Genomic DNA, 18288 nt, shown 5'->3' with positions numbered 1-18288 from the left:
TTCCATTCATTCAACTCTGTTCATTCAATCGTTCGGCAGCTTACATAAACAATGTTGTTGAAACATAAAAAGAGTCTCATAGACAAAAAATAAACTACAACATATACTATAAAACTAATAAACAAAAATAATAAACATCAAACGACAAAAACAACCCCAAAAAACAAATAAACTCCCTACCAACCCCTTTTGGACGAGAATCCCCTTGTTTGGATTTGTTTCGTCTCTATTTTGGTTTGCCGATCGGATCATGCCGGTCTGGCCACACAAATGCAACTTATTATTCGATGCATACAATGAAGATGACAGGGGTGAAGGTCGGTGTGCGACTCCAATGGCAGGTTTTCCGGTTGTTCGTCTCTCTTCTTCTGTTCACCAGTCTACGCCTTGGTTGTGTGTGGTGTTTTTGAAGTCGTTTTCAGGCGTCCTTTTCCGTCTTCTCTGCCAGGTGTTCTTTGTGCCTTTGCCTCCCCTGCTGTTTTTCCTTTGTTTTTGTTCTTGCCTAGCGGTCTGTTCCTCTGATCCTTTTTCTTATCTGTGTCCTCTCCTTTCTCTTTTCTTCTACTAGTTCTTTCCTCCTATCTTTGGATATTCCTTGCATGCACCATTATTTCCCTCACCTTTCTGCTATTGTTTCATTTCCCTTTTACTGAATCCCTCTTCTTTCATCCTGTGGTTTTGATGTTTTAGATTTCTGCTTTTACTGTTATCAGTTTCATTAGTGTTCCAATTCCATTTTGTTCAGACAAGTTGGTTTTTGCTTGTCCTTGTTGAATTTCAGCAACTACGCCATTGTTTGATTTTCCTTTTGGGAAGCATTTTCCTCTTTATGACTGGTAGTCATTTCTGTAGAGTGTAGACTACCTTTGGGTCCTTCTCTGATCTCCAAAAGTTGGAGAAAATACTTTCCTTTTGTTGGGCCAATGCATGTGTCAAAAATCTGCAGTTAGGCCAAATGTAAATAACCTCCAATCCTGACCAATGCATGTTTCTATTTCCCTCGTAGTGTTTTAAATGCCATTTTATTCCCACCGTAATGTAGGGATAGATTTGACAACCAAACCAGACCCAAGACTGCAGGAAAGTTAAACCAAAGAACAACCAATAATCACCCAATATTAGACAGCAACAACAGTCCAGAATTAATCAGTCAACAGTCATTGAAAACCAGAATTTTCAAACCCAGAATCTGGAATTTCTGAAAACAGAAATTACACCAGCAAGTAGACTAACCAGCAGCAGGTATAGATTACTGAATAAGGCACAATCAGAAACAAGACACCACAGGAACAGATAAACCAGACCAGAACTCAATTCTGGACAGCAGGTTCTGAAACCTTGCAGTCGATCCCAGCAACTTCAGGAAATTCTATAGCAGAATATAAGGAGCATATACTCAACTCAGATTATTAATTAGAAAGTCCAGTCCATCGGAGAATAAAGGCAGCAATCAACATCAACATTCAACACAGATTAGACGGCAATTCTGGGCAGAAAACTTCAATTGGCCAGAATAGGAATAATTACAACAACTAAAAGATCCATCGTCAGTATACACTATAAATGGGATCGAGTCTTCCACACAGCCAGGGTAACACTCGACCAGAAGCTTAAAGCCATCAGATGGCTGGATGATTAGAACAGTACAGGTCGGTGGAAGAGAAAGAGATTCAGAACCCAGAATAATTCTGCAGAAAGTCCAGATTACTTACTTGGGAAATTAAAGAAGATATCCACAATAAGAGAAACCAGAAAATAATAGCAATCCACTCGGACTTCTCGCCGCAGAGTGTCGATTGGATCAAACACCAATCCCTAGGCCTTGATCAAACACAAGGAACCACCATTGATACCCAGCGGCAGCAACAAGAGAGTTTTTTTTTTCCTTATTAGTCAAAATCGTGGCTCATAAAAGAGCCATATCCTTTATTTATAATGATGGGGAGGGTTTACAAGTAATTGTAACTCAAAGTTACTAAATCTGAGTTACTAAAAATTGATTACAAGCAGTTACTAAAAACTGGAAATTAGAATCTAATGAAAATAAAAACTACTCTAGATAGAAATTAGAAACTAACAATGACTTGAAATTAGAAACTAATTTAGGACTTCAAAATAGAAACTAAATAACTAATTAGTAACCCCATCAGCAGCCCAAACCGTGGGCTGACTTGGACCAGATCTGGGTCGACCCAGTCAGCCACTTGGGTCGACCTTGGTCCTGGTTCTCCTTGTGTAAACCCTTGTTGGTACTGCATCAGCTCGCCCCAGCTTGAAAACATTCGACTCCGACGAATGGATAAGGGACATGTAGCGCTCATACAAGTCGGGATCAAGACTCTTGAAATCATCAGCATGAATCCAAGTACAGTCACCACGGGGACGGCCTTTCCTCTTGACAAGAAAAGTGTGATAACCGGTGCCACGGCGGGAGGTCTTGTAATTATCATCCAAGACGTCTTCAATAACTTCAGAAGTGGGTAGCTTCAGTTGAGGCAACATCAGCATTTGCTCAATGTCTCCATCATTCGAATGATGCCCAACATAAAGGTGAAGATCAGCCACATTAAACACGTTGCTTATGGTCATGTCATCCGACAGCTCAAGCACATAAACATTAGGTTCTATACGTTTCAGCACCTTGTAGGGACCCATCTTTCGTGGATGTAGCTTAGCATTGACACTCGTCTGAAACCGTTCAGGATTTACTCGAATCATCACCATGTCCCCGGGTTTGAACTCCACATAACGCCGATGACGATCAGCAAAAGCCTTATACACCTCATTGTTCAAGGCAATACGTCGTCGGACGTTGGCATGCACCTCAGTGATATGACGCAAGAACTCTTCAGCTTCAATACCAACTCGAGCCTGGGGTGGAAGTGACATAAGGTCAATAGGCCGCTTAGGTTGAACTCCAAGCAAGATCTCAAAAGGAGTACGACCTGTTGTCCTATTCACTGAGCTGTTGTAGGCAAATTCTGCGATGTCAAGAATAGAAGGCCATGTCTTCTCATAGTCTCGAACCAAACACCTCAACAAGTTTCCCAAGCTACGGTTCACCACCTCTGTCTGTCTGTCTGTCTGTGGATGAAATGCAATTGAAAAGTTCAGCTTTGTATTTGTCTTCAACCACAATGTCTTCCAAAAATAACTCATGAACTTAACATCACGGTCAGACAATACTAGTTGGCAGCCCATGTAGTCGTACTACTTCCTTGAAGAAGAGCTTTGCAACCTGATAAGCATCAAAAGTCTTATGACAAGGTATAAAATGAGTCATCTTAGAGAAACGATCCACAACCACCATAATGGAATCATATCTTTCTTTAGTAGGGGATAGTCCAAGAACAAAATCCATGCTAACATCAAGCCACAGTGCATGAGGAAAAGGTAGTGGAGAGTATAAACCTGTGTTATGTTTTCCCCCTTTTGCCAACTGACATACACGGTATCTCTTGATCACATGATCGACATCCTTTACAATGCATGGCCAATAATATCGATCAGTCACCTGTGCAAGAGTCTTATCTCCCCAAAATGTCCTCCTAATCCTCTTCCATGTAACTCTCGTATGATGTGATGACGTAGGGAAGAGTTTGGGATACAAAGCCGTGTGCCAAAGAACAAATACCCATCATGAATAGAGTACTTTAGGTGCTGCCCACCTTGTTGTAACTCCATAAAGACAGTGCTAAAATCAGAATCAGATGTGTACTCACCCCGTATCTGATTTATGTTAATAACATGTGCTGAAAATGTGTTAAGTGTGAGCACTTTCCGCTTAAGTGCATCAGCCACTGTATTTTCTTTTCCCGCCTTGTACTTCATAGCAAATACAAACTCCTGCAAGTAGGCTACCCATTTGGCATGTCTGTGGCTAATCAACTTCTGTGAGTGAAGGTGCTTCAAGGCCTCATGATCAGTGTACAAAATGAACTCCTTACCAATGAGGTAGTGCCTCCAATGGCGTAGCACTTGGACGACTGCATACAACTCCAGATCATAAGTCGAATAGTGTTTCTTGGCCTCATTCAATTTTTCACTATAAAAGGCAATGGGGTGTCCTCCTTGCATTATCACTCCTCCTAGCCCAACATGTGAAGCATCTGTAGCTATCTCAAATACTTTGTCAAAATCTGGTAGGTGTAGGATGGGTGCCTCTGTCATCTTCCTCTTCACAAGAGTGAAGGCTTTGGTCGCTACAGTTGTCCATTCAAACTTCCCTTTACTCGACTTTATACATTCAGTGATGGGTGCCATAACTACATTGAAGTTCCGAATAAATCTCCTATAGAAGGAAGCCAACCCATGGAAGCTACGGACTTCTGTTAGAGTCTTAGGTGTGAGCCAATCAGTGATGCTCTTGATCTTCTCCGGATCAACTTCAACCCCCTTTGATGATACTATAAATCCCAGGAATACAACCTTGGGCAGCATGAAGGAACACTTCTTGAGATTAATGTATAACTTCTCAGCACAGAGTACTCTCAAGACTTGCCTCAAGTGATCCTTATGCTCTTCTTGGTTCTTACTGTATACCAGAATGTCATCAAAATAAACAACCAAAAAGTGACCAATGAAGGGACGAAGGACCTGTGTCATCACCCTCATAAAAGTACTAGTTGCATTTGTCAGACCGAAAGGCATACTCATATAAGCCATCCTTGGTCTTAAAGGCGATCTTCCACTCATCTCCAAAACGGATGCGAATCTGATGATAGCCACTCCTCATATCTAACTTGGAAAAGACCTTTGCCCCAGACAACATATCCAACATATCATCTAGTCGTGGTATAGGAAACCTATACTTGACTGTTATCTTGTTGATAGCACGGCTGTCCACACACATACGCCAAGAACCATCCTTCTTTGGCATGAATAAAGCTGATACTGCACAAGGACTTAAGCTCTCCTCAATGAAGCCCTTCTGTAGTAACCCATCCACTTGCCGTTTCAGCTCGGCATGCTCAGTAGGACTAAGTCTGTAAGCAAGAAGGTTGGGTAAAACCGAACCAAGTACCAAGTCAATAACATGTTGTATCTCTCATAGGAGGCAACTCATCTGGGAGATCATCAGGGACTAAGTCAGAAAAATCAGATAGGAGCTCTCTGATAGGTGCACTATGCGTTACTTTAAGTTAGGGAGTGACTTCCCTAGGAACAAGTGCCATAACCATTCCAGTCTCATGACTTGTGCGTAAGAACTGTTTGTGGGGAATAGCTAGCAACTCCTTTGTGGGCATAGCTAATACCTTCTTCTCATTGTCAATGTCCTTCTGATTTGACCTTAATGATCTTTTTTGTCGTATTTCAGCCGGTAGATTCACCGGATAGAGAGTAGTAGGAACATCCTTCCACATGAAAGTACACAGATTCTTCTTCCCTCCAACCATGACATCATTGTCATACATCCAGGGATGACCAAGCAATACATCTGTGAGTTTCATTGGGATCACATCACACCAAACTTTCTCTTCATATCGGTAAAGTTTCAAAGGAACTGAGCATCTCTTATTCACCTCTAGAGTATTACCATTCAGCAAGGATACCATATAAGGCTGAGGATGTGGGTCAGCTTTCAAAGTTGCTCTCTTCACAAAGGCCTCAGAAACAACGTTGACACAGCTACCACTATCAATGATAATCTGACAAGTATGCTCACCTGACTTCATACGGCTGTAGAATATGCAGTTACGTCGCCAATCATCTCCTTTGGTTTCAGCCACCAATATGCGAGTAACAATATTTATTCCCTGAGTATCATCCTCATTAGTGTTTTCCATATCATAGTCATATCCACCATCATCATCATCCTCTAAATGATAGGGATAAAGAGCTGACTCATCCACCTCATTGGAACCCTCGACCTCAGTTACTGCATTAACCCTATGCTTATGCGGACAAGAGTTAGCAAAATGTCCTACCTCTTGGCAATGGAAACACTATACCTGATTACCACCGGTCATGGGTGCCTTTCCTTTATGATCAGCTCATGGAGGAACAGTGGACTTTGGAGGTGCTGAGCTACTAGGTTTATTAGCTGAAAAATTCTTATTTACCTCCCCAGCTTGGAACCCAAACCTTCTAAATGGTTGTGCTAGAAGCTCCTCTGCTCGTAGGGCCTTGTCAAAACAATCCCTCACTGAGTGCATTTCAACAACTCCGATACCCCTGTTGATTTCAGCTCACAATCCCAGTCGAAACTGAGATAACAGTTGCCTTTCATTCTCCCTTATGCCTGTACGAGAATAAAGTGCGTCAAACTTGTTCATGTACTCGGCAACAGTCATAGACCCTTGACAAAGAGAGTTTAGCCGGTCTTGTATGCGAGCTCTGAAGTTGCATGGCAAGTATTTATCTGATAACTCAAGCTTCATCTCCTCCCAACTAGTAGGTTCTCTACCACGGTCTTCTAACTCTAGCTCATAGGTCCTCCACCACTCACGAGCAGCCCCAACTAGCTTAGCACAAGCTAGTTTCATCTTCCGCTCCTCAGGTAACTCATAATAGTCAAAATAGTCGTCTAGTGCCACTACCCAATCACAGAACAATTGGGGGTCATATCTCACATCAAACTCCTTCAGATCGAGCTTGACCTTCTGTGAATCTCCAGAATACCTCTGTTGTATGGGACGCTCAGTCTCAAAATATCCTCTTACATGCTTTTCAACAGTAAGTTGTGCTATCGCAATCCTCTGTGGTGCTCTCAGATTAGGGTTTACTCTCCTGTTAATCAACTGAGCAACTACATTCAATGGGGTTTCTACTTCGGGTGTTGTACGTGAATCGCCAGTAGGCTATTGTGGTGAGGTCTCTTCATTCAACAACCTGGCATCCAATTCAGCCTTTAATTCAGTCCGTAAGGCTTGCTGTTCAGCCTTCATCTCAGTCCTCATAGTCTGTAGCATCTCCATAAGAGAAGCTAGGGTGGGGGTGTTGTTCCCAGCCATGCTCTGATACAACTTAATGTAGGGATAGATTTGACAATCAAACTAGACCCAAGACTGCAGGAAAGTTAAACCAAAGAACAACCAATAATCACCCAACATTAGACAGCAACAACAGTCCAGAAGTAATCAGTCAACGGTCATTGAAAACCAGAATTTTCAAACCCAGAATCTGGAATTTCTGAAAACAGAAATTACACCAGCAAGTAGACTAACCAGCAGCAGGTATAGATTACTGAATAAGGCACAATCAGAAACAAGACACCACAGGAACAGATAAACCAGACCATAACTCAATTCTGGACAGCAGGTTCTGACACCTTGCAGTCGATCCCAGCAACTTCAGGAAATTCTATAGCAGAATATAAGGAGCATATACTCAACTCAAATTATTAATTAGAAAGTCCAGTCCATCGGAGAATAAAGGCAGCAACCAACATCAACATTCAACACAGATTAGATGGCAATTCTGGGCAGAAAACTTCAATCGGCTAGAATGGGAATAATTACAACAACTAACAGATCCATCGTCAGAATACACTATAAATGGGATCGAGTCTTCCACACAGCCAGGGTAACACTCGACCAGAAGCTTAAAGCCATCAGATGGCTAGATGATTAGAACAATACGGGTCAGTGGAAGAGAAACAGAGATTCAGAACCCAGAATAATTCTGCAGAAAGTCCAGATTACTTACTTGGGAAATTAAAGAAGATATCCACAATAAGAGAAACCAGAAAATAATAACAATCCACTCGGACTTCTCGCCGCAGAGTGTCGATTGGATCAAACACCAATCCCTAGGCCTTGATCAAACACAAGGAACCATCATTGATACCCAGCGACAGCAACAAGAGAGTTTTTTTTTTTTCTTATTAGTCAAAATCGTGGCTCATAAAAGAGCCATATCCTTTATTTATAATGATGGGGAGGGTTTACAAGTAATAGTAACTCAGAGTTACTAAATCTGAGTTACTAAAAATTGATTACAAACAGTTACTAAAAACTGGAAATTAGAATCTAATGAAAATAGAAACTAGTCTAGACAGAAATTAGAAACTAACAATGACTTGAAATTAGAAACTAATTTAGGACTTCAAAATAGAAACTAAAAATAACTAATTAGTAACCCCATCAGCAGCCCAAACCGTGGGCTGACTTGGACCAGATCTGGGTCGACTCAGTCAGCCACTTGGGTCGACCTTGGTCTTGGTTCTCCTTGTGTAAACCCTTGTTGGTACTGCATCACACTGTCCATACTTTTTTACTCCCCTGCCACTTTACCACTTGGTGTTCATGCAGATTGCATGAATCCATGATTATTCTCTCCTTGAATTGTAGAGGGCTTGGACGAACCTCGACTCGTCGAGAGATCCGATCCCTAACGCGCTCCAATAGACCCGACTTTGTTTTCCTCTCAGAAACAAAGTCTCAGTCTCTTAATTTCAGCACTTTCTCTCGGCAGCTTCAGCTTGAACATTTCATCTCTTCCCCCGCCATTAATTCTGGAGGCTGTATTGTTCTTCTATGGTCTGATCAGTTTCAAGTTGACATTATTTGGAGAAGCAATCGGTGCTTCCATTGTTCAGTCTCTGCTTCTTCAGGTACAAGTCCTAGTCTTCTTACAGCAGTGTATTTGAGCTCCAATCATATTCTTCGGGCAACTCAACTACAGACACTTCAGCAACTAGCGTGTTTTTCTGACTCCTCTTGGATTCCTTTTGGAGATTGGAATGCCTGTACATCACAACAAGAGAAGCGCGGGGGCAGACCATTTAGTCTCTCACATCACTATACATTTATTAATTTTATCAATGAAGCAGCGCTTCTTGACATCAATTTCTCTGGTTGCCCTTTCACATGGTGTAATCAGCGTCATGGAAATCAGAGAATTGAGGAGAGACTTGATAGATTCCTTTGTAATGATGCTTGGTTTTCCAATAATCCTTCTTCTCAGGTCTATCATATTCATGTTACATCATCTGATCATAGTGCCATCATTCTCAAGACAAATGGATCAGATTCAAGATTGCCATCTCCTTTTAGATTTGAAGCATTTTGGACTATGGAAGATTCTTTCAAAGATGTTGTGACTGCTTCTTGGATTGCTCCCATTAATGGTTCTCATTCTTTTCAACTGGTTCAGAAACTTTCTCGATTAAGCAATCATCTTCGAAGTTGGAATCGAACCACTGTGGGTAATCTGAATAATCGCATATCTGAAACTCGCAATCTCATTTCAGATCTCCAAGTTGTCCCATTCAATGAAAGAGATGAGCATTGGTTTCTACAAGAACGTCTCCTCAATGCAATCCTCAAGAGGTCTATTATACAAGAAGAAATTTTATGGGAACAGAAATCTCGTCTTAGCTGGGTTTCTTCAAGAGATGCTAATACAAAAATTTTCCATCTCACTACTGCAAAAAGACAAGCTCGTAATCGGATTTCCTCCATCAACCATAATGGGTTATCTTTCACTTCCAGAGAGGATATTGCTGCCATCTTTCACAGTCGCTTCTCCAATACATTATCGCACTTCCAACCCAGTTCTTAGTGATGCATACTTCACTCCTGTTGTTGGAAGAGTTTCTGCAGAGGATAATCAATTTCTTATGGCTCCAGTAACTGCAGCAGAAATTTAAAAGACAGTCTTTTCTTTGAAAGCCTCTAAATCCCCTGGACCAGATTGGATTTTCTGGTCACTTCTTTCATAAGGTGTGGGATCTCATATCTCATGATATTGTTAATATTGTGACCTCTTTCTTCACTCATGGGCATTTTTCACGAAGCTTGAATAGAACTTTCATCACCTTGATTCCCAAAGTTCAATCCCAATCTTCTGTGGGAGAATTCAGACCGATCAGCTTGTGTAATTTTATCTATAAAATCATTACAAAAATTTTGATTAATAGGCTTCGCCCTATTCTTCACAAGCTGATTGGGTTCAGTCAAAATGGCTTCATCAAAGGCCGTCATATTCAGGATAATGTTCTCATCAGTCATGAAATTCTGTCAACCATTCTTAAAAAGCAAAAAGGGAAGTTTGGGTTTATGGCAGTCAAACTTGATATGAGTAAGGCGTATGATCGCCTTGGATGGAGTTTTCTACGTAAAGCTTTGACTGCTCATGGTTTCCACAGTGACTGGATTCAGCATATCATGTTTTGTGTTCAAACTTCTGAACTGTCTATTCTGCTCAATGGATCCCCCCTTCCTTACTTCTCTCCTTCTAGGGGTTTACGTCAAGGTGATCCACTTTCCTCTTATTTATTTGTGTTTAGTTCGGGGGCTTCTATCTTGTCATCCGGATATGGCTTTACAGCAGAAGAAAATCCATGGTATTTGAGGGTGCGAGCCCATTACTCACATGGCGTTTGCGGATGACATAATTTTATTTGGGCAGGCCACCTCCCGAGAGTGTTCAGAGTTTCAATCTGTCATTGAAACATATTGTCAGTACTCTGGACAAGCACTTAATGTCTCCAAAACAAGAGCGAAATATTGTCCATGTGTCCCTTCATTAATCAAAAGATTGTTGTTTGACAGATTTCATATTGCCCCATCTTTACATTGGGATCATTATCTTGGGATACCATTTCTGGGACGACGTTTGAATCGATCTCATTGCCAGACTCTTATTGACAGAGTCAACCAAAAGCTCAGTTCATGGAAATCCAAGTTTTTGAGTATTGCTGGAAAGCATACTCTTATTCAAGCTACATTATCTGCAATGCCTCTCTATCATATGTCTTGTTTTCAACTACCGGCTTCTATTCACAAGGAATTGGATAACATTTCTAGGAAATTCTTTTGGTCATGCGGCGACCAGTCTCTTGTCCTTACAGTGAACTAGAAAACTATATGCAAATCAAAGAAATCAGGTGGCCTAAATCTTAAATTATGCTCTCATATGAATTCAGCTCTTCTAGCAAAAAAGCCTGGTAATAACTTTCACCAAATAACAATCTATGGGGTCGTCTCATTAAGGCAAAGTATTTTCCTCATTCATCCTTTCTTCAAGCCTCTTGCCATTCAAATGCTTCTTGGGGATTCAAATCAATCTTTCGGACCAGAAGCCTACTTTGCAAAGGTTTATTCATACGTATTGGCCATGGTCATAATGTTAATCCATGGACTGATCCATGGATCCCAGGATTTCCTCTAGCTAAAGCCCCATACCCTCTTCCATTGAATGCCCCATCTACGGTTGCTGATTTCATTAATTACAACTCCTTTACTTGGAAGGCTGATCTTCTTAGAGTCTGGTGACCCGCAAATATGGTGAATTCAATCCTTTCTATTCCCCTTGCTTTCTCACAAAGAGAGGACTCAATTATTTGGAGTATAACATCTAATAGAAAAATTTTTGTTTCCTCTGCTTATCGGCTATCTTTAAATGGATCAGACTCATCTTCTAATCCCATTTGGTAGCATGTGTGGCATATCAAAACTGCTCCCAAAGCAAAAAAAAATTCTATGGAAGCTCCTCCTTGATCGGGTTCCCCATGCTAGCCTTCTTAATTCATGGGGCTTCAATCTCTATATGTCCTATGTGTTCTTCATTCTTTACAGACTCGGAACATATATTTTTGCATTGCACCTATGCCAAGGCAGTTTGGAATATTGTTGGCTTTAGGAATCTCTCTGATTCCGCTTTCATTCAAACATGGATAGCCTCTAATCTTGCTCTTCAACACGCTCCTCGTATCAAGAGATGGAATCTTTCCCTTTTGGCTGGGATTTTTTGGAACATTTGGATCACATTTAATGATGCTTTATTCAGAGGGAAACTCCATAGCGCTCAACATACTGCCACCACAAGCTCTAAATTTGCTGCTGAGTACTTCCTTAAAGATCGACAACCCAATCTGAGGAATCACACCTTATTTATTTCTTGGTCACCTCCACCAACAAATTTTATTAAGATCACTGTTGATGGCTCTTGCTTGGGTTCTCCCGGCCCTGCAGGCATTGGTGGAGTCTTCAGAGATGAGTTCGGTCAATTCATATCGGCTTTTGCTGAATTTGTGGGTTTCACATATGGCTACGTTGCTGAAGCATTGGCTATTCGTCAAGTGTTATCTATTGCAGCTGAAAGGGGATATCAGAATATTATCATGGAAAGTGACAACCTTATGGTCATCAATCTTCTCAAAGGAGTCTTCAATGATCCTCCTTGGCGCATTTCTCATATCATCTCAGATTGCTTTAATCTCACTTCCAGATTCAATATGATCTCTTTCCACCATGTTTATCGGGAAGGAAATTTTGTCGCTGATGCTCTTTTGAACTTTAGTTGTGATAATCGGTGTTTTGTTAGTTGGGACCTCACTCCCCCTCCCTTTATCTCTTCCTTCTTATTTTCTAACTTTTCTTCGGCAACTAGACCCCGTTCTGTAAATCTTCTTTTCAATAATTAAGGATTTGTTTTATCAAAAAAAAAGTACAATCAACAATTTTAGAATTTTTTTACAAATAAAAAATTCAGCACTTTGCCCCGCACAACAAATAATTTCAAAGTAAAAGCCTACTCTTCCACATCATCCATTAAAGCTCCAAGCATTAAGAATCTATTATCTTCTGCTTAAGTCACAACAGTTTATCAAGCAAAACCCTAAATTAAGTGATAGAACACCACAAAAACTAAACAATCATTTGTTAATGGTGACTGATCGCCATGTCTTTTAATCATTGGGGTTCAGTGTTTACAAAATACCCACTACCAGTAAATTTAACAAATTATTATCTTGTACTTAAATAGTCTAATAATAATGTACCAAGCAAAACCCAAACCCTAGGGTAAAACACCAAAAAGAGCATTTCACTCAGACAAACAAGAAGCAGAGAACAATCCAGCAACCCTAAAAGAGAGAGGTACTCACGATGCGGTCAGCAGTGCCTATGGCACCTTCAAGGATGCGAATGCGAGCCCGAGTCTCCTCACACATCTTCTTAATGACTTCACCTTTGCGGCCAATGATGCTTCCCACCTTGAGAACAGGGACGATGAGACGAAACACGCAGTCTCCAGGCCACCCTGGCCATTTCTTATCCGCCGGTGTCACCGCCGTTGAAGGAGCAGCCGCTGTCGATGTTGGTGCCGCCGGCGTCTCCGGAGGTTGTTCAGTGGCGTCGTCGGAACCGTCCTCGGCAGGAGCAATTGCAGCGTCTGATGTCTCCGGCACTGCTTTAGATCCCATTGCCGTTGCCGAAGAAGTCTCCATCACCGGCACCGGCACCGGCACTGTACCATTCTCTGCTGGTTCGACGGGATAAGATGTAGCGGCCATTTGGAGAAGAAATGCAAAGGGACAGAGGAAAGGAGAAGAGACGAGTGTCGAGGGTTTTAGCCTGGAAGATAAAAGGGCGTTATTAAATAGACTGGACCGTTAGATTGGGGTTGAAATCGTCTGCAATTCCGATCTCGTACAATTCCGTGCAATACCACCTTTAGGGGGTGACATGTGTATTGATACCAATACAATGGTCCAGATCTGGTACAACTAATAAAACATTAAATCAGTGAAGAGGCATTTAAATCAGATATGGACCATTGCATTGGTATCAATACACGTGTCACCTTCTGAAGGTGGTATTGCACGGAATTGTACGAGATCGAAATTGCAGACGATTTTTTTCCGTTAGATTGCAGTAGAAAAATATCAACAGTCAACATTTCTTGAATGCTCTGGTTCTATTTGTCGTACCGACTCATGGAATAGTTTTCTCCTTTCTGACAATTTTCTTTTATGTTGTGTTTGGAACGATAGATGGGGAAGCCCATGGAGTTGGTAGCCTACTGAAAGAAACCCCTTGCCCCATCACCGCTTAATTCAGCACATCCTACTATCGCTCCTTGGTTCTACAGAAGTACTGCTTGTCGTATGAGGAGACAAAAAGAAAATCAACCCACTTATAAAAAAAAAAAACAAAATGTTTTTGGCTGTTTGGTAGGATAGAAAAGATAAGAAAAGAAAAATATACAAAAACTCAAAACCGAACTTTGAAGTCCGCGTGATTTTCTCTGGAAACTAAATCTCTCCCATCTCTTACCCTCTCTGAAAACCAGTGTCTGCACCTCACCACCTCGTAGCTCGTCACCTCGTTGCCTCACCGATCGCTGCCTCACTGCCTCACCGCTCGTCGCCTCCTGCGGCCCTGCCTCACCCTCGCCGCCTTCTGCGGTCTTGCGTTTGAAGTCCGCGTGATTTTCTCTGGAAATCAAATCTCTCCCATCTCTTACCCTCTCTGAAAACCAGTGTTTGCACCTCATTGGCTCGCCACTCGCCACCTAGCTGCCTCGCCGCTCGTAGCCTCGCCCCCTTGCTGCCTCACCGCTCTCCATCTTCTGCGGCCTTGCCTCGCCGCTCGCCGCCTTCTGCGGTCTTGCCTCGCCTCTCGCTGCCTCGTCGACTCGCCCTCTCTGAAAAAACTAACAGATTTCAGGCTTCTCAGCTTGTAGACCCATCTCACGGTTTGGCCTTTTGAGTTTCCACTTTCTACTTATGGTTGAAGAAGCGGCATCTTTTGGTTCTGTGGACTCTTGCCGTCTTGCGGCTACGGGCTACCGGCAACCTCACTCCTTCAGTCCCTCGGAGTTCCGAACTTTTGATCCACTTCCTTCTTGTGGACTCTTGTGGCTACGGGTTAGTAATCATCCTCCTAAACAATGGTAGCAAAATCCAAAATAATTTGATTGTTTAAAGGAGAAAACAGTAAGTGTTGGATGTTGGAACTCATGGTTGTCTACAATCAAGGGATTCTTACTAGATTGCAAAGAAGGATCTTTGCAGCCCATGTGTGGATTATCTCAAACAATTTGCATTTGATAAACTCCTATGACAAATCGCCATAAATCATCTGTCATAGGAGTTTTTCTCTAATTGTATCTAACTGCCCTCTCTGTGTTAAATTTGCATTTGATTGTTGTTTTGTTCTGTAACACTTCTATAGTTCTATACTTCTGTTTCATAGGTTTGGATTTTTTTTTAATTGAATGAAATTTGTGAATTAAACTATGTTGCACAGAGTGGGCAATACGAAACTTGCAAGAAATTGGAGCAATCAGAAATAAATAAAAAAAAACGACATCCTCTATTACGTAAGTCTGCTACCCCACTTGGTTGTTTCTATCACTGTGTTATTCACCTTTAGAGTTCATCTTGGATGATTCATGTTCTGGATCAGAATGTATTTTCTGGTTCTGTTTTTTTTTTTTTTTTTTTTTTTTTAATTATTGGAGGTGTTATACCTCTGGCATATCAGGTTATTCAAACTTAGGTTTATCAGATTAAAATCTCTGCATCAGCCATCAGCACAGTAACCAAATGAGTTTCTGCTAGTATGTTCTACTCATAATGCAAAAATCTTGGTATTCTTGATGTGTTTTCTTTGTAATTATTAATATGATTTATTTGTTTGTTCAGATGAAATGATTTTTATGTTATTTTTTTTGTGTTTCAACTTTCAACAAATAGGAAAAATGGGGAGACAAAAAGTTAAGTTTTGGCAGCACGCTAAGCCACTTGATGGTTCACATTTCAAATGCAAATTTTGTGAAAAACTGGCAGTACACCACATGAAGTATACCACATGTGGTAGTATACCAATGACAGAAGTCTAGCACTGTTTTTACTTCTAGAGAATATTATGGACAATTGGCAGTATACCACATGAAGTCTAGCACTATTTTTACTCCTAGTGCCAAGATGCTGATGGAAACTAGTCATCCTCGTAAGTGTAACAATTACTTTATTTTTAAAAATTTTAGTTTTTTCTTTCTTATGTAAAAGTTACTTGTCATTTAAAATTGTATATTTATATTTATATATATATATATATATATTTTTTTTTCTTTTACCAATGACAGGGGTTTGGTGGCATATGCAAGGTGATGCTATTCCTATCTTACAGAAGTATGCCATTCGAATATTGAGCCAACCATGTAGTTCTTCGTCTTGTGAGAGAAATTGGAGTGTCTAGGATGCAACACAAACAAAAAAGAGGAATAGATTGTCAGCAGCGATGTTAGATGATTTAGTCTAATTCGGAATGAATTCGTTAATGATGGAAAAGAGGGGTGAACTTGAACAAAAAAACATGTTGCCCATTAATCTTGATAGTATTGGTGTCAATGATTTTGATCAGAGCATTGAGGACGTTGATAAAGAGCTAGAAAGATTATTGGATGATGTGGATGATAGCATCGCTGAAGACTTGCTATTTGGTGCAAGTGCTAGTTTTACTGAGAGCGAGACTCAACCCTCAGATAATATTATCTGATTTAGTTAAGTACTTAAGTTGTGGTGAAGTAATAACTTTTGTTATGCTTTTGTGGATGTTTTGCTTTATTTAGAATAGTTTTTCCTTTTAAGCATGGATGATGGAATCATGGAACTAGGTGAGTCATGGATTGAATGATGTGATTTTGAACTTTTATATTCCTACAAGACAATTTCTTTAGAAATTGGATTACTATAACTATCGTTTCTATCACCCAATGACAGCTTTTTCCTAGTTTTTTATTGTATTGTATATTTGAACTACAGTAATTTGCTCTTTCTAGGTGTACATATCAAGTTAATTACTTGATAAATAAAAAAGATACAATAAATTATAATAAAAAAAAACGTCCGAATTTTTTGCCCGACTTTTATTTTTATAATCGAATAATTCCCGAATCCGAATCCGATTTTTATTTTGTCCGCTTTTTGACTGCTTTTTTGACCGAACCCTTAAATTGACCAGTCGAATTATTTCGAATAATTCTCCGTCCGAATAATTCCCGAATCCGAATTTACTAACTATGCCTATGCCTAGATGCTACCTGATTTTATCTCTTGATTACCTAATTAAAATATCGGTCTCCTTCCCGATTCACCCTCCCCTCATTTTTCTCTTGCAATGACTCTCCTCTCCCAATTTTCCCTCTCCTCCAAGATTGCAAAGACTAGATCCCCACTCAATCTCTGTTTGCCTGACCTTATCACTGCTTTCGATTCCCTCCCTCTGGTTCACTTTACCTGAGTATCTCTCAGCCCTCCTCTACCCCCCCCAATATTTCTCTCATACCTCCCCTTACTTCTCCCCACGATTCTTTCTCTGCTCCCTATCCCCCCAATTCTCCTTTTGCCCTTGCTCCTACCCCTTACCATCTCCATGAGGCCTTTTGTCCTTCCCCTTTCCCATATCTCCATCATCGGCACCCACACCTGAGGCTTACTTGCTTTCAACTCCCTCTTGGTCTGGCCTATCATTTTCTCGATATTTCTCTCTCTTCTGCAAATCCTCTCCTTCCACGTGAGTAATTCCCCGATCCCACCAAGCCCACCCCCTACTCATGCCACAGCATTGGTTCCTAACCCACCCTTATCCCCACCACTAGTATAAATTTCTGGTTCAAGCTATGCTAACTGTGAGGATAAGAGGAGTTTTCACGGACCTCTTCTTCATTGTGAAAAGAGCAGTGTGGGTTCGTGCCTAGATTATGGTCTAGGAATCATCACTAATTACAATTGAAATTGAACTGACTTCATCTGAATTGTCTAACCATAGGTTAGGGTTCGTGCCAGATTGCAGTTCGAGAAAGGGGCTAGGTACCTCGGTCCACCTGGTAAAAACTAGCCTTAAACCCTAAGTAAATACATATGGTATTAGATGGACTAACTCGTTTTGTATAACCATGGATCAATATCACATACACACACATTGAAAGGAAAGCATGTTCAAGAGATGCAAAAGAAAGTACGATATGAGTATCAACTGGTCTGCATGGTTAGTGTACTAAAATTAAGCAAGCACGATATATAGTTGAGAAATCAAAGACAAAAGTTTGCCCTAGATCTTTGAAACATGATGCAAATGACATCATGGACATGGGGATGAGGATCATTGCATAAAGCCATCATAAGTATCGTGTACATATAAACAAGATGAGATGGTAATTAGAATATTGAATTGGGAAATGCAAGGATGCAAATATGCTGAAAAAGAGAACTAACCACTAGAAAACCCTCGATTAGAAAATGAAATAAAAATATCGAAAATAAGGTTTGATAGAAAACATCGAATTAAACAATTTGAAATGAGAAATATTTTGCAAAACTACGGGGAAATGCCTTTAGATTCCTAATGTAATATTCCATAGCACGAAAATCTCAGGATTTGAGCAAAGTAGTAAGGAAATAGATCTAATAAAAGTAGAAAAATATGAAAATTGTACGGTAAATAGATTAGACATAATCTATAACTTTGAAAGAAAAAGCTCTGTAAGAATCTAAATGAAAAATCATGTAATTGATTGCACTTCATTGTTGCCATACTAGGGACAATAGTGAGT

The 18288-nt window shown here is 40.6% G+C and overlaps 1 protein-coding gene across 1 annotated transcript in view; it reads right to left on the bottom strand.

Annotated features, from left to right (window-relative positions):
* Positions 1–13680, bottom strand: part of LOC122093764 (RNA-binding KH domain-containing protein PEPPER-like) — a 44806-nt gene extending 31126 nt beyond the window's left edge. Inside the window, exons 1-2 of the mRNA XM_042664235.1 lie at positions 13658–13680; positions 12833–13301 (exon numbers count right to left, since the gene is read on the bottom strand). Coding sequence (XP_042520169.1) covers positions 12833–13301; positions 13658–13665 — 477 coding nt within the window. The 5' untranslated portion in view covers positions 13666–13680. The remainder of the gene's footprint in view (positions 1–12832; positions 13302–13657) is intronic.
* Positions 13681–18288: the final 4608 nt, after the last annotated feature.

Source organism: Macadamia integrifolia, chromosome 11 (assembly GCF_013358625.1).
Source record: "Macadamia integrifolia cultivar HAES 741 chromosome 11, SCU_Mint_v3, whole genome shotgun sequence".
Classification (NCBI taxonomy): domain Eukaryota; kingdom Viridiplantae; phylum Streptophyta; class Magnoliopsida; order Proteales; family Proteaceae; genus Macadamia; species Macadamia integrifolia.
The sequence above is the reverse complement of the archived record's forward strand: the minus strand, read 5'-3'. Positions and strand labels throughout refer to the sequence as shown.